The following is a 13,839-nucleotide window of genomic DNA, read 5'->3' on the forward strand; positions in this document are numbered from 1 at the left end:
GGCTGCTTCCGAGCTGGGCAGAGCACGGTGAACATGGGAGCTCACAGAACTTGTTCAGGGAAGTCACAGGAGGCCAGGGTGTGACTGTCTCCTCAGGCGCCCCAGGCTGGAGACGCACTGCCAGCTCCTCGGGTGAGGTCTAGAAGTCACAGAGCTCTCCTGGGGCACTGAGTGAAAGGAAGGTGGGAGCTGTCTGTGTCCATGGGGACTGCTGCCAATCAGCAGGCTTTAGAGCCCCAGAAGCACAGCGAGCCGTTCGCGGATGAATGGTGATAAGAGTATTACAGAGTTTTGTTTTGTTTTCTAGATCACAGCTACCCAGACTAACTTCATACAATGGTCTTCAAACCTTAGTCTCCTTAGTAGCTAGGGTTACAGCATGAGCCAAGAGCAACCAGCAACACTTTTGTTTTCAAGATAGGGTTCTGCTACCAGCTGCCTTTGCCCAGATTTGCCAGGGACCCAAAACTCTTGTCTGCCTCCCAAGCACTGGGATTACTGGCATGAGCCACTGGCCCTGGCCAGGAAACACTCTTGAAAACGAAATGAAGGGGCCCAGAGTGTGGCCTAGTGGTAGAGTGCTTGCCTAGCATGCACGAAGACCTGGTTCAATTCCGTGGTACCACATACAAGGGCCAGAAGTGGTGCTGTGGCTCAAGTGGTATGGCTCTAGCCTTGAGAAAGCCCAAAGACAGTGTAAGCCCCAGGACTGGCAAATTAAAATAAAATAAAATAAAATGGAAACATTATATTCTCCAGAGTTAGGCCTCTTGCCTAGACCTTCATCCCAGCTGTAGGACACAGGCCTGGGAAAGAGACTGTACACAGCCAGGGCCCTGATGGCTTCAGGGCCCACTTCCTCAAAGCTGGCACGGAAGCCCAGTCCTTCTGCAGGACTTAGTCAGGTGTGCCAGCAACACTCCAGGAGGACTTGTTTAGGGCCCTGTGATCACCACAGATGAAACAGTGTTGTGGCCACATGGCGTCAACCTCTGGTACTTGAGGCTGCTGGTCTGTCTCCAACTGGCTTGAGTAAATCCAAGCCACTCTTGTTCTTAGGGTAACTCTCCAGGCTCACAAAGGCCACACAGGCACCAAGGTGCTGACTGGATCAGGGTATGCTGTCTGAACCACAAACGATGCTTTCCATGCTCTCTGGTCAGTACACAGTGACCATGAACAGGTAAAAGAGCTCAGTCTACTGCTGAGAACCAAGTTAACCCGAGTCCAACCGGAGAGGCAAAAGTCCGCTTCAGCAGAGGTCCATTAAAAGATCGATGAGCCAGCCAGTAATCTACCATCTGCTGAATTTTATTAGTCCTATGAAAACAAGGATGTTAATCCAGCTTTTCTAGAACATTCCAGAACCACCTAGAAAGATGTCTAAGCATCTGTTGTTTTGTACTACGGGCACACTTCCCACAAACTTAATGTTTCTCTCAGCTGAAAAATCTGTAACTGCTCTCCTGTTCTTGCACAAAATTGCTATGCCTAAGCCACACGAATACCAACACAGTGTGCAAATGGCAAGGAGAGGCGGCTGCATCTGGGGTAGTGGAACAGGCGCCCTGTACCACGAGAGGGCCACCACCCAGGACACTGGAGCTATACTGTCCCTTTCTCCAGGGCTGCACTCGCTGTGGGGAGTGTCTTCAGAGCCCTGGTCAAGGCTGGCCAGGAGCCAAACACACACAGGCTGCAATCACACGCGTACACGCCCTGCCCCACCGGGCACAAGGCGTTGCTCTCCTTTGAACATGTTTACATGCCAGCAGAGCAGCCCAGAGCCTCGAGAGGAGCGGCTTGTGAGCCTGGGCTCAGAGCTTCCAGAACCGCAGGGCGATACTGGGGCTGACCCACACCTCACAGCCCAGGCCCTGCCGCGGGCGACCTGCCTGCTTACAGAGTGGAGGCTGGAAGTGGCGCAGGGAAGCTGAGCCCAGCTCTCCCGATTGGCTCAGGCATAGGCACACGCTGGCCCACCACACGACACCTGACCCAGCCACTGCCCTGACTCCCCTGCGCAGGGCCCGCTGCCTCCGCCTCCTGGGTGGCCACATGGCCCGGTGCACGAGGCAGATGGTGCTTGGGAAGTACGTGTTTATTCCTGGGAACTTCAGCTCGGTGTGTGCAGAACGACAGGCAGACTTCACTTCAGCACTGCTACTTCTCCAGTGTTGTAGGGCAACCTGCAAGCCAGTGAGTGCCACACACACAGCCAAAGAAGCTCACTTTATTTTTAGGTGGTCCTCGCACTTGCCAGGCAGGCGCTCTACTACTGAGTCACCAACCCAGCACCCAAGACCATTCTTGATAAAGACAGCTGAGCACCGGTGGCGTAAGCCTGTCTGGGGATCACGAGTCCAAGGCAACTGGGAAAGTCCATGAGGCTCTCCTCTCCAGTGAACCGCCAGAAAGCTGGAAGTGGAGCTGGGGCTCAAGTGGTAGAGCACTAGCCATGAGCAAAAAGCTCAGGGACAGCACCAGACCCTGAGTTCAAGCTCTGGGCCAGGCCCAGTATTCACATGTGTGCGCAGACGTATGCACACAGTATCTGGGGGCCTCCTCTGCTCTGAAGGAAGAATTTGCACTTTGTGGGTCACACGTGAGCCAGAAGCACATTGAAATCCAGGGTGGTGCAGGCAGTGCAGAGTGAAAGATAAATGCAGGACAGGGAAAGGTGCAAGGGCTTTCCTCACTCCCTCCCTGTGCCACAGACCTGGCCCCATTGCAGACTCCCCTGTTCTGGTGAATCCCAGACCCCAAACCCCAATGCCACCTTCAAGGCAATACCACCCCTGCTCCCTGGGGTCTTGGCAAACCACACCATTTCTTCCCACGTCTGAGTGTTTGTCAGGCCTGTTTGCCTATGCTGTGTTCAACATCTGCTAATGTGCTACTATATTTTAAAAATCTTAACAATTGTATGAGTATGGCTGTCCTTACGTCTCAGATGCGGAAACCAAGCCCAAAGACATTTACTTTTTGTATGTGTGCCAGTCCTGGGGCTTGAATTCAGGGCCTGGGCGCTGTCCCTGACCTTTCTGCTCAAGGCTAGCACTCTACCACTTGAGCCACAACTCTACTTCTGGCTTCTCCATGGTTAATTAGAGATAAGCGTGTCACAGATTGTCCTGCCTGGGCTGGCTTCAAATCACAATTCTCAGCCTTCTGAGCAGTGCCAACACAGGGTCTTTCTCTCTTTCTTTTCTTCTTCTTTATTTTTTTTTTTTGTGGGTCATGGGGCTTGAACTCTGCCTGGGCGTTGTCCCTGAGCTCTTCAGCTCAACGCTACCCCCCTACCCTTGAGCCCCTTTTCTAGAAGTTAATTGGAGATAAGAGTCTCAGGTCCTTTTGTGCCTGGGCTGGCTTTGAACCTTGATCCTCAGAGCTCAGCCTCCTGAGTAGCTGGGATTCCAGGCGTGAGCCACCGCGCCCGGCTCCAGCACAGGGTATTTCTGAAAGCATGCGTAGCTGCAGTGCCCACTCAGCCTGCGGCACTCAGCCTGGCCTGTTTTCAGAGCCATGCCCTACCAACTGGCAACAATGTTTATCTAAGAACAGGGAATAAAGAGAACAAGCATAGATTTCCACCTTTAGTCTTTATTAGCCATGTGCAATTTGCATAACTTCCTCAAACCAATACAAAATCCCTATAGGTGTTTCAGTGTTTGTTAAAACAAAACTAAAAGTACTTTTTTTTTAAAGTAAAAATTAAAACAGACATCGATCCCACAGTCCTCGCATCAAAGGTGCCTTCACTACTCTTCTGTCATTCTGTGGCATGCAGGGTGCACAACTAGCTATCGCAGGCGAGGGCCTCTGGGATAGCGTGCCATTCCAGCTCCAACCTCAAGTCTCTGGGTTGAGATGTGGCCCCCCCTCCTATGGAGGGAACCAGGCCAGGCTAAGGATGGCTCCGCCCACACTGAGTGTCAATCAAACAGGAAGCCACAGCCAAGCCTCCCACTGCAGCCTCAGCCACCAGTGCTACTGAACAAGAACGAAGCAGGCCAGGGCCTGGTCACTGCTGTACACCGCTCCCCTCTCCACTCCGAGACGCCAATACCCTCTGCTCTCCTACCATGGCCGGCCACCTTGGCTCCACGAGGCCAAGGCCTTCAGGGTTGTTAATCACCGAGAGCACCTTGAAGCTCACACAGCGTTAGGGTTAGGTGCCTGGAATCTGGGTACAAAGCACTCCAACAAGACCAGCCGCCACCTCCTGCTGCCTGAACACACACTCTGCAGAGCAAGTGCCATGGGCCCGGGAGGCCACCTCCCACGGCCATGAGGGACGGCTGCCCACCACTGTCCCCACTGTGTCTGGGTTTGAGACTTGAGACCCAACAACTGAAACCAAAGAAGGGCACAGCAACACGAGAGGGGCTGCACTTACGGGACAGGGCGTGGGCGCCCCTGGGCAGGTACTGGAAGAGCAGGGAGCCGTCATCCCCCAGCACGTCCGCCTTCAGAGACAGCAGGCTGTTCTTGCTCAGGAGTGCCGCACGCAGGTTGGCCACCGCAGTGGCCTGGTGCAGCGCCTCGTCCTTCTCCGGGGTGAGCGGAGGGCCCAGGTAGCCGGCTTCTCCTCCCAGGAGGCCTTCGTCCACATGTGCGTAGAGCTCAGTCCTCTCCCCTTGGCCGTCTGCGCTGCTGGTCTCAGTGACCGTCAGGTCAATGTCTGGGGTTGGGAGAAGCGCACATTAGTGAATGTTCGGGTCACATGCAGGCCGTGCAGTCACTTGAGGTTCACTCCTGCCAACCTCCGCCTGCTGTTCAAGGTCTGCGCACTGCACGCTCCAGGCAACACTGCAGCCGTGGCCCGGCTCAGCGAGGCAATGGCCTCCGCTTCGTCACACCTGTTTCCCGAGCCCAGGACTTGCCGCTTGCCACAGCAACACCACGGCTACACTCAGAACAATGGTGGAGGACTGGCTCCAGAAGAGACCCCGGGCTGTGGATTTCAAGATGCGCCCCAAGAAGACGTGCTCACACATCCAGCAGCTACCTGCATGCCAAACCATAAAACTCGAAGATACGGTCTTATCTTTGGCAATGGGTTATTGGGTAAGACATCAGAAATACAAGCAACAAAATAGGTACGTTGGGTTTCACCAAAAGTAAAGCCTGGGCCGGGAACGTGGCCTAGTGGTAGAGTGCTCGCCTAGCATACAGAAAGCCTGGGTTCAATTCCCCGGAACCACATAGACAGAAAAAAACAGAAATGGTTGTCGTGGCAAAGTGGCAGAGTGCTAGCCTTGAGCAAAAAGTGTCTAAGGACAACGCCCAGGTTCTCAGTTCAAGCCCTAGGACTGGCAAAAAAAAAAATGTTAAAGCCTGCTGCTAGGCACAGTTGCTCAGACCTGTAACCCAAGATACCTGCAGGGCACAGACAGGAATGTCGCTTGAGGGAGGCCAGCGTAGAATTCACGAGACTCCCACTGTAACCAGTGACTGGGCACAGAGTCACAAAACTGTCATCCAGGCCATGGGGCAGCCCGGCCACCACCGCAGTGCACACCCCCACCCCCAGCCACACGGAGGCCGGAGGGTCACGGCCAGCCGAGCCCGTGCACCAAGGGACACCCTCAGGGAAGCAGCATTGGGCTCAAGTGGCAGAGTGCTGGCCTTAAGCCAAAAATAAAAGCAGTTAAGCCAGGCATGTTAATGCCCACTTGGAATCTCAGCACTGGGGAGACTGAGGCAGGAGGGCGGTGAGCTCAAGGCCAGTCTAGGCTACATAGTGAGACTATCTCAAAAACAGCCAGGGCCAGTGTTTCACACCTGTAATCTTAGCCATTCAGGAGGCTAAGATTTGCAGATTGAAGCCAGTCTGAGCAGTAAAATCTCCAAGACTCATGGCCAATTGCCGACCAGAAAGCCAGAAATGGCACTGTGGCTTAAGTGGCATGGCACCCTGAGAGAGAGCTGAGCAGCATAGCCGGCACAGGCAAACACGTACAGGATGCTGAGAGCAGAAGGTCATGGTGCTGGGCCATCCTGGGGATGGGGGATAACAGACCCCTGGAGGGGGGCTGGACGAAGTGAAGCAGGAAGCTGAAAGTGTGCAGGCGGAGGCTGGGGTGTGTGTAACACCGCAGTCAATATCTGCAGCCAGAGGCAGCCATGTGGATTCCCACTAGCTGGCAGAGGGAGTCCTGGTGGGAGCCAAGGGCGCCCTTCAGAGGTGCCAACCCAAGACGCAGCCCTCGCTGGACAGAGAGGTTCTGGAATAATCACTCTGGAGGTCAGAGTCTAAACAAATGACCTGCAACTGACACTGGATGTGTGTGTGCACCCTGCAAGCACACGCCACAGGAAGGAGAGGCATCACTTATGAAAGGCATGGACTGTGCCAGGCACTCACTGCCCGGTCTGCAGGCAGGTCAGGCTCCACAGACACACTCCTGCACTGGTAACTTAGGGTGTTCTCTCAGCTGGCAGCCATGACACATTCACACACACACACACACACACACACACACACACGCACACACACGTGCACATGGGATCACTCACACAAGCACACACACTGTGGACATCCCACAGCACCTACCAGTCTTACACCCTGCTTGCCTCTAGTCACACACATCATTCAAGTTTCATGCCTATGTCCTTCCAGAATGAAGCAGTGCTTTTATTGTTTGACCTAGTTCTGCCTGTACCACAGTAATATCCTCATGTGTGTGTGTGTGCTATGCTGATACTTGGCCTTGAACTCAGAGCTTTGTACTCTTGTTTACCTTTCTTCTGCTCAAGGTTGGTGCATTAACACTTGCGTCACACATCCATTCTGGCCTTTTGATGGTTAATTGAAGCATTTTTAGATTGGTTCCCTAAGATCTAAGAATGTTTGTCTTCCAAGTGAAGATTTGTTAAATGATTGGAAAACTTTTGTTAATTTTTTTTTTTTTTTTGCCAGTCCTGGGCTTGAGCTCAGGGCCTGAGCACTGTCCTTGGACTTTCTCAAGGCTAGAGCTCTACCACTTGAGCCTCAGCACCACTTCCGGCTTTTCTATATATGTGGTACCAAAGAATCGAACCCGGGTCTTCATGCATGCTAGTCAAGCACTTTAATCACTAGGCCAAACTCTCGGCTCAACTTTTGTTAATTATAAACGAGGTAGATTGGCAGGTGCCCATGGCTCACATCTGTAATCCCAGCTACTCAGGAGGCTGAGATCTAAGGACTGTAGTTGAAAGCCAGTCTGGGCAATAACGTCTGTGAGACTCTTTTCTCTAATCAGCCACCAGAAAACCAGAAGTGGCACTGTGGCTCAAAGTGGTAGAGCACTAGCTTGGAGTTGAAGAGCTCAGGGACAATGCCTAAGCCCAGAGTAAAAGCCCCACAACTGACCAAAGAAGGACACAGAGGAAGCTTGATTTTAACTTGGGTAGTGAAGTGTAACACTTTAATAATAAAGAGTAAGCTTCAAACACAAACGAAGAAGGTAAAACTTTAGACAAAACACATTTATAATCATTATTCTAGAGTAACATTTCTTGAATTTCTATGGGTTGCGTAGCATAGCAATAAGACAATGCATAAATTGCTTCTTCAAAACTGTTAGTGAGATGCATAAAACTTACCTAAAAAATGTAAGCAAGGGGCTGGGAATGTGGCCTAGTGGTGGAGTGCTTGCCTAGCATGCATGAAGCCCTGGGTTCAGTTTCTCAGTACCACATCCACAGAAAAAGCCAAAAGTGGTGCTGTGGCTCAAGTGATAAAAGTGCTAGCCTTGAGCAAAAGAAGCTCAGAGCCGAAGTGACACCATGGCTCAAGTGGTAGTGCACTAGCCTTGAGCTGAAGAGCTCAGGGACAATGCCTAGGCCCAGAGTTCAAGTCCCACAACCAACCAAAAAACATCATACCGTAATATGCCGGGTGTGTGGTTCTTGCCTGTCATCCTAGCTACTCTGGAAGCTGAGATCTTAGGATTGTAGTTCAAAGCCAGCCCGGGCAATACAAAGCCAAGAGACTCTTATCTCCAATGAATCCCCAGAAAGCGGGAAGTGGGGCTGTGGCTCAAGGGTAGGGTGGTAGCCCTGAGCTGAACTGCTCAGGGACAGCGCCCAGGCCCAGAGTTCAAGCCCCAGGACTGACAAAAAAATAAAAATACAAAAAAGCCCACTGACAAGCAGGACAAATGTGCCAGCTGCACACCACTTATTTTGAAATGCATCGAAAAATTAGGTAGATTTTTGAGTAGGCAGATGGATAAATATTTAATAAAGGAAATAAAACAAAATGTTAACAAACTGGGGGACCCAGCAGCTGATGCATTCATTATGTCATGTTTTCAGCTTTTCTCTAAGTGTAAATATTTTCCCAGTACAGTATGAGGGGCAAAACATGGTGTATTCCAGCCATATACTTGCAATTTGAAGTTTACTGCATAGATTGATATATTTCTACCACACTGTGCTCTGCCCCCCCCCACCAGGGAGGGAACAAGCTCGCCAGAGAGGAAAGCCTTCACCAGGAGAGCAGCTGTCCACGGACTGCCCTGAAGGCTCAACCCCGCTGAACACTCATGAAAACGGGCTGTGCCAGGACGGGGCCTGTGAGGGGGGTGGTTCCGGATACATGGAGAAGCGCCAGGAGAGAAACCAAGGACCATGGGTCCAGGGAGCAACAAGAAGAGCCCACCGGAGAGCTGATGCCACCCACCCCCCTCCCCCGCGGGGAGGGGCTGCCGGGACACGGCGGCACACACGGCGGCACTGGGCCCTTCGGGGCTCAACTGGAGCTGTACTTAAAAACATTGGTTGGCTGGGCACTGCTGGCTCACGCTGCCAGGAGACTAAGATCTGAGGACCACCGTTTGAGGTGAACAAAAAGTGGACCGTGGAGGTATGGCTCAAGTGGCAGGTCACCAGCCATGAGTCAATAAAGCTGAGAGAGAGAGCAAGAAGCACACAACCAATGAACAAAAAGCCAAGGCCCAGACAAAAGCGTGAGGGGTCTCAACATGGGAGACGCAACGCACCCACGACCCGGCGAGTGAACTGTAACCTCGCGACACATTTGAAAGCCCAATCTGCAGAGCTCTGACTAGCAGCAGAGCTCGACTTTTGCAGAGCCTTTTAGGAACAAGTATGTTTCTGGCAGGGGCTGGGCTATCCCTTCACCACTCCTAAACTAGTGTGGCTCGCGATCCACCACCCTGAAGCTTCACCAGGCCCCTATAGGAACACCACCAGCTCTCCTGCAGAGACGCAGGAGGGGCCCTGATGCCTACCAGTGCCCCCCAGGGCTGCAACCACGACTGCACCTTCCAACCTGCTTCCCTTCAAGTTTTACTCAAAAGTAAGCTGCTTCCTTCAAACTGGTAGGCAGTTTGACTTTATGACTTTATGCTTGGAAAAACACTCTTAAAAGGTAACAGAGGCCAAGTGCGCTCACCTCCATAGTCCCAGCTACTCAGAGGGTTGAAATCTGAGGATTGTGGTTCAAAGCCAGTCCAGACAGGAAAGTCCATGAGACTCTTATCTCCAATTAACCATCAAAAAGTCAGAAGTGGTGCTGTGGCTCAAGTGCCAGAGTGCTAGCCTTGAGCAAAAGATGTCAAGTCCCAGGACTGGCAAAAAAGCGGGGGGGAGGGGGGGGATGGAGGGAGGGCTGGGCCCTTGGTCTAGTGGTAGAGTACCTTGCATACACAGATACCTGGGCTCAATTCCTTGGTAGCACATACATTAAAACAAGCCAGGAGTAGTACTGTGGCTCAAGTGGTAGAGCACTAGCCCGGCAAAAGCCCAAGGACAGTGCTTAGGCCCTGCGTTCAAGCCTTGAGACTGGAAAAAGGGAAAATAAAAAGGCCACAACCAGAGACACAGCTCAGGCTTGGGACTGGAAAAAAGAAAAAAGGAAAATAAAAAGGCCACAACCAGAGACACAGCTCTTACAGTAGAGTGCCAGCACTGAACAAAAAAGGGTGAGAATTCAAAGGCCCAGAGTTCAAGCTCTAGTACCAACATAAAAAGAAGGAAAGGAGGGAGGGAGGGAGGAAGTGAAGGAGGAAGGGAGGGGGAGGGGACAAGGAGAAGAAAGGAGGGAGGGAGGGAAAAAACAAGGAAGGAAGGAAGGAAGGAAGGAAGGAAGGAAGGAAGGAAGGAAGCAAGGAAGGGAGGGAGGGAGGGAGGGAGGGACGGAGGGAGGGAGGGAGGGAGGGAGGGAGGGAGGGAGGGAGGAAGGAAGGAAGGAAGGAAGGAAGGAAGCGAGGGAGGAACCTTCTATAAATAGAATGAGAAGAGGGAAAAATGTTCTCTGTAATGAAAACAAACTGACCACCACAGATGACCCCATTTTGTCCTCCCAGGCAGCCTGAGGGACGAGAGGAGGGCAGACTTGGGGGTGACTGGCCATCAGCCACGACACAGCAGGCATCACACCCTCCTCCAGCCCACACCTCATGTCCTTGAGCAGAAGTGGTTCACAGTTGCCTTGGCAACCCAAGGGTTTAAGACGAAGGAAAGTACACAGCCAGAATCACTTGTTGGATTCTGAAAACACCTTCTGCTCACTGAGTGCATCTGAAACCTAACCACAGGCTCTGGAAGCCTTCCACTTCCTCACACATGACTTCCAGGCCCCTAACGGTCCCCTGAGTGTGGCCACCAGCCAGGTGAGGGTGTGTGGGACAAGCAGGGAAGGCCCCCTCACTTTCTGGACTGCAGCATCCACTGCAAGCCTGTCCATGCCAGGCATGCTCTCAGAACCTCCACACTCACTGGGAGCTAATGCTTTCCAGTTTTGTTCCAAGCTGGTGAAAGGTGACAACATCGGGAGCAGACGACACGTTACCATCCCTATCACCTGTGTCGGTCCCCAGGAACAGCAGAGAAGCGCTGCCGTCCCCTCAGCTCAGGAGCATCCTCTCGACTCCATTCAGCTCAGCCTTGATAGCTGAGGCGCTGCCATGGATTCCATCCATGTTCAGAACACTGTGCAGTTCTGATGGAGGCTAGCACTCCTGGCACCTCGTAGAACAGCGGTCAGGACAGCCCACGGAGAACCCTGGCTGGGAGCCAGTGCTCATGGCTGTAACCCTAGCTACTCTGGAGGCTGAGATCTGAAGACTGTGGTTTGAAGCTAGCCTGGGCAGAAAAAGTCCATTAGACAATCCAATTTTCATCAAAAAGCCAGAACTAGAGCTTTGTCTCAAGGGGCAGAGGGCTGGACTTGAGCAAAAAAGCTCTGGTACAATTTTTTTCTCCCAGCCTAAGGTAGGGAATGCCTGAGTTAATCCAACCTTCTGCAGCAATGGAGTTTGAGCTCAGGACCTTGCTCTTATTAGCTGCTCTACCTTTGGCTTACATTTTAAGTAGGCTCTTGCACTTCTTTGCCCAGGGCTAGCATCCCATCACTGTCTCCCAGGAACCCCATGCCTGTCCTTAAAACAACTTCCAGCCAGTGTGGTGGCTCACGCCTGTCATCCTAGCTATTCAGGAGACTGAGATCTTAGGATTAAGGTTCAAAGTCAGCCCGGGCACTAAAGGACCTGAGACGCTTATCTTCAGTTAACCACTAGAAAACCAGAAGTGGTGCTGTGGCTCCAGGGGTCGGGGGGTGGTAGCCTTGAGCTGAAGAGCTCAGGGACAGCACCCAGACCCAGAATTCAAGCCCCACGACCAACAAAACAACAACAACAACAACAAACACCCCCTTGCAGTGGATTTGGGGGCTCTTCTGGCCCTGGAATCAATGGCTCAGCACTGGGAGGTCCTGTTTAATGGATACAGTTTCTGTTTGGAAAGATGAAAAATTTCTGAAGCTGGATAGTAATGTTTATTACACAATGTCAATGCATTTAATGCCAGCATATTTAAAAATATTTAAAACAAGGGGCTGGGAGTTTGGCCTAGTGGTGAGTGCTTGCCTACCATGCAGGAAGACCCGGGTTCGACTCCTCAGTATCATATACACAGAAAAAAGCCGGAAGTGGTGCTGAGACTCAAGTGGTAGAGCTCTAGCCTTGAGAAAGTCCAAGGACAGTGCTCAGGCCCTGAGCCAAAGTCCAGGACTGGCAAATAAAAAAAATTAAAACAAGCCAGGCACTGTGGCTCACACTGGTCATCCTAGCTACTCAGGAAGCTGAAATCCGAGGATCATGGTTCAGACCCAGGCCAGGCAGTAAGTTCATGAGACTTTTACCTCCAATTTACCACCAAAAATCCAGAAGCAGAAGTGTGTCTCAAGTGGTAAAGTGCTAGACATGCGTAAAAACAGGTGAGGGTCAGGTGCTGGTGGCTCATGCCTGTGATCCTAGCTACTCAGAAGGCTGAGATCTAAGGACTGTGGTTCAAAGTCAGCCTGGAAAGGAAACTCCCTGAGACTCTATCTCCAATAAACTACTCAAAAAAGCCAGAAGTGGTGCTGTGGCTCAAGTGGTAGAGCACTGACCTTGAGCAAAAGAAGATTAGGGACAGCACCCAGGCCCTTAGTTCAAGACCCAGGACTGGCATCAAAAAACAATGGTCCCGCTTTGCTTTCCTGAAAGTTCAGGAGCCTTGGAGAACTTTCCCTGCAATCTAGTTCTGAGCTCCAGAGATGCCTCAATCAAGCAGAAGGGAAAAACCAGGGTCCCATGGTCCCCCACCAACCCTGCTCGAGAAGCCTTCCAAACAGGGGAGCAGGCCATCCTGCCCAGCCAGCCGACCACACAACGCTGCTGAGATTTTCAGCATTTTTCATGGATTAGGACCTCCATGGTTGGCTGCCATCTTCCTACTACGGTGTGTTCATGACTTATAATTATATACATACACCATGATTTTACAGTACTGGGGCTTGAACTCAGGACCTCTCACTTTCACTCAGCATTTGTACTACAGGCTTTTGTGCTCACCACTTGAGCCACACCTGCTCAGCTTTTTTCTGGTTAACTGGAGATGGAGTCTTGTGGACTTTTCTGCTTGAGCTGACTTACACTGCATCCTCAGATCCCAGCTTCCTGAGTAGCCAGAATTACAGGCGTGAGCCACCACGCCTGACTTTTCTCTGACTTCCTTCTAACTTTGTCCTAGAAGTACCACCCGGGGCAGGCATGGTCAGGGTCCCTCTAGGCCAGCCTGATAAGCTTCCTTCCTCTGACCAGAATGCAGGGCCTGTGCCCCAGAGGAAGGGCAACTGGGAGCCTCAAAGGACGGGAAGCTGCTGCTGCTGGCTGCCTAACAGGGCCCAGTAACAGCTGCAGTACTAGAAGGTACGCAGCTCCTGGGGTTCAGTAAACACATGGCTTTCCTGGGGTTTGCATAGGAGGTGCGGATACCCTCAACAGACATACGGGCTGTGTGGACCAGGTCCGGCACACCAGAATTCGCATCTCCAAAATAGTGCAGTGTGTGCAGGCTGGAAGGAAGGAAGGAAACACTCTCTGGTGTCATACGGCAGGAGTGAGCGCCATGCCTGTTAGTGCAAGCACGGAACTCATGCTTGCCTGTGAAAGCCACATACCGAGCCCCGACTGAGGCTCTTTTCTGCAGAACATTCTAGTTGATACAGGTTGAGGGACTGAGGGCAAGCATGATGGGGACCACAGGCAGAAGTCTGGGCCAGGGAACCTAGCAGACACAATCTCTGGGAGCCAGGGAGGCTGTGCGTGATGGGGCTGAGGAGATCCCCAGCATTGTTCTGGCTAGGGACCCACAGATGGTGCCCTCGGCAGGAGGAGCCCCCTCCTGGCAGCCCCCTATGTCAACGGGAAGGGGCCTGAGGGTACCCTGTCAGAACCCTAGAGTCACCCCAGCCTGAGATGGGCAGGCCTCAATCCCCACGGTTGCACCAATTTACCAGGAAAGGAGGTGATATGAGGAGCCCCTGGCCTGAGCATGGAG

General features: G+C 52.3%; 1 protein-coding gene across 1 annotated transcript in view; it reads right to left on the reverse strand.

Moving 5' to 3' along the window:
• Positions 1-13,839, reverse strand: part of Zbtb46 (zinc finger and BTB domain containing 46) — a 49,180-nt gene that overhangs the window by 17,747 nt on the left and 17,594 nt on the right. The window contains exon 3 of the mRNA XM_090352654.1: positions 4,400-4,684. Within this exon, the coding sequence (XP_090208780.1) occupies positions 4,400-4,684 (285 nt within the window). The remainder of the gene's footprint in view (positions 1-4,399; positions 4,685-13,839) is intronic.

Source organism: Megascapheus bottae, chromosome 18 (genome assembly GCF_031878675.1).
Source record: "Megascapheus bottae isolate mThoBot1 chromosome 18, mThoBot2.hap1, whole genome shotgun sequence".
Lineage (NCBI taxonomy): Eukaryota > Metazoa > Chordata > Mammalia > Rodentia > Geomyidae > Megascapheus > Megascapheus bottae.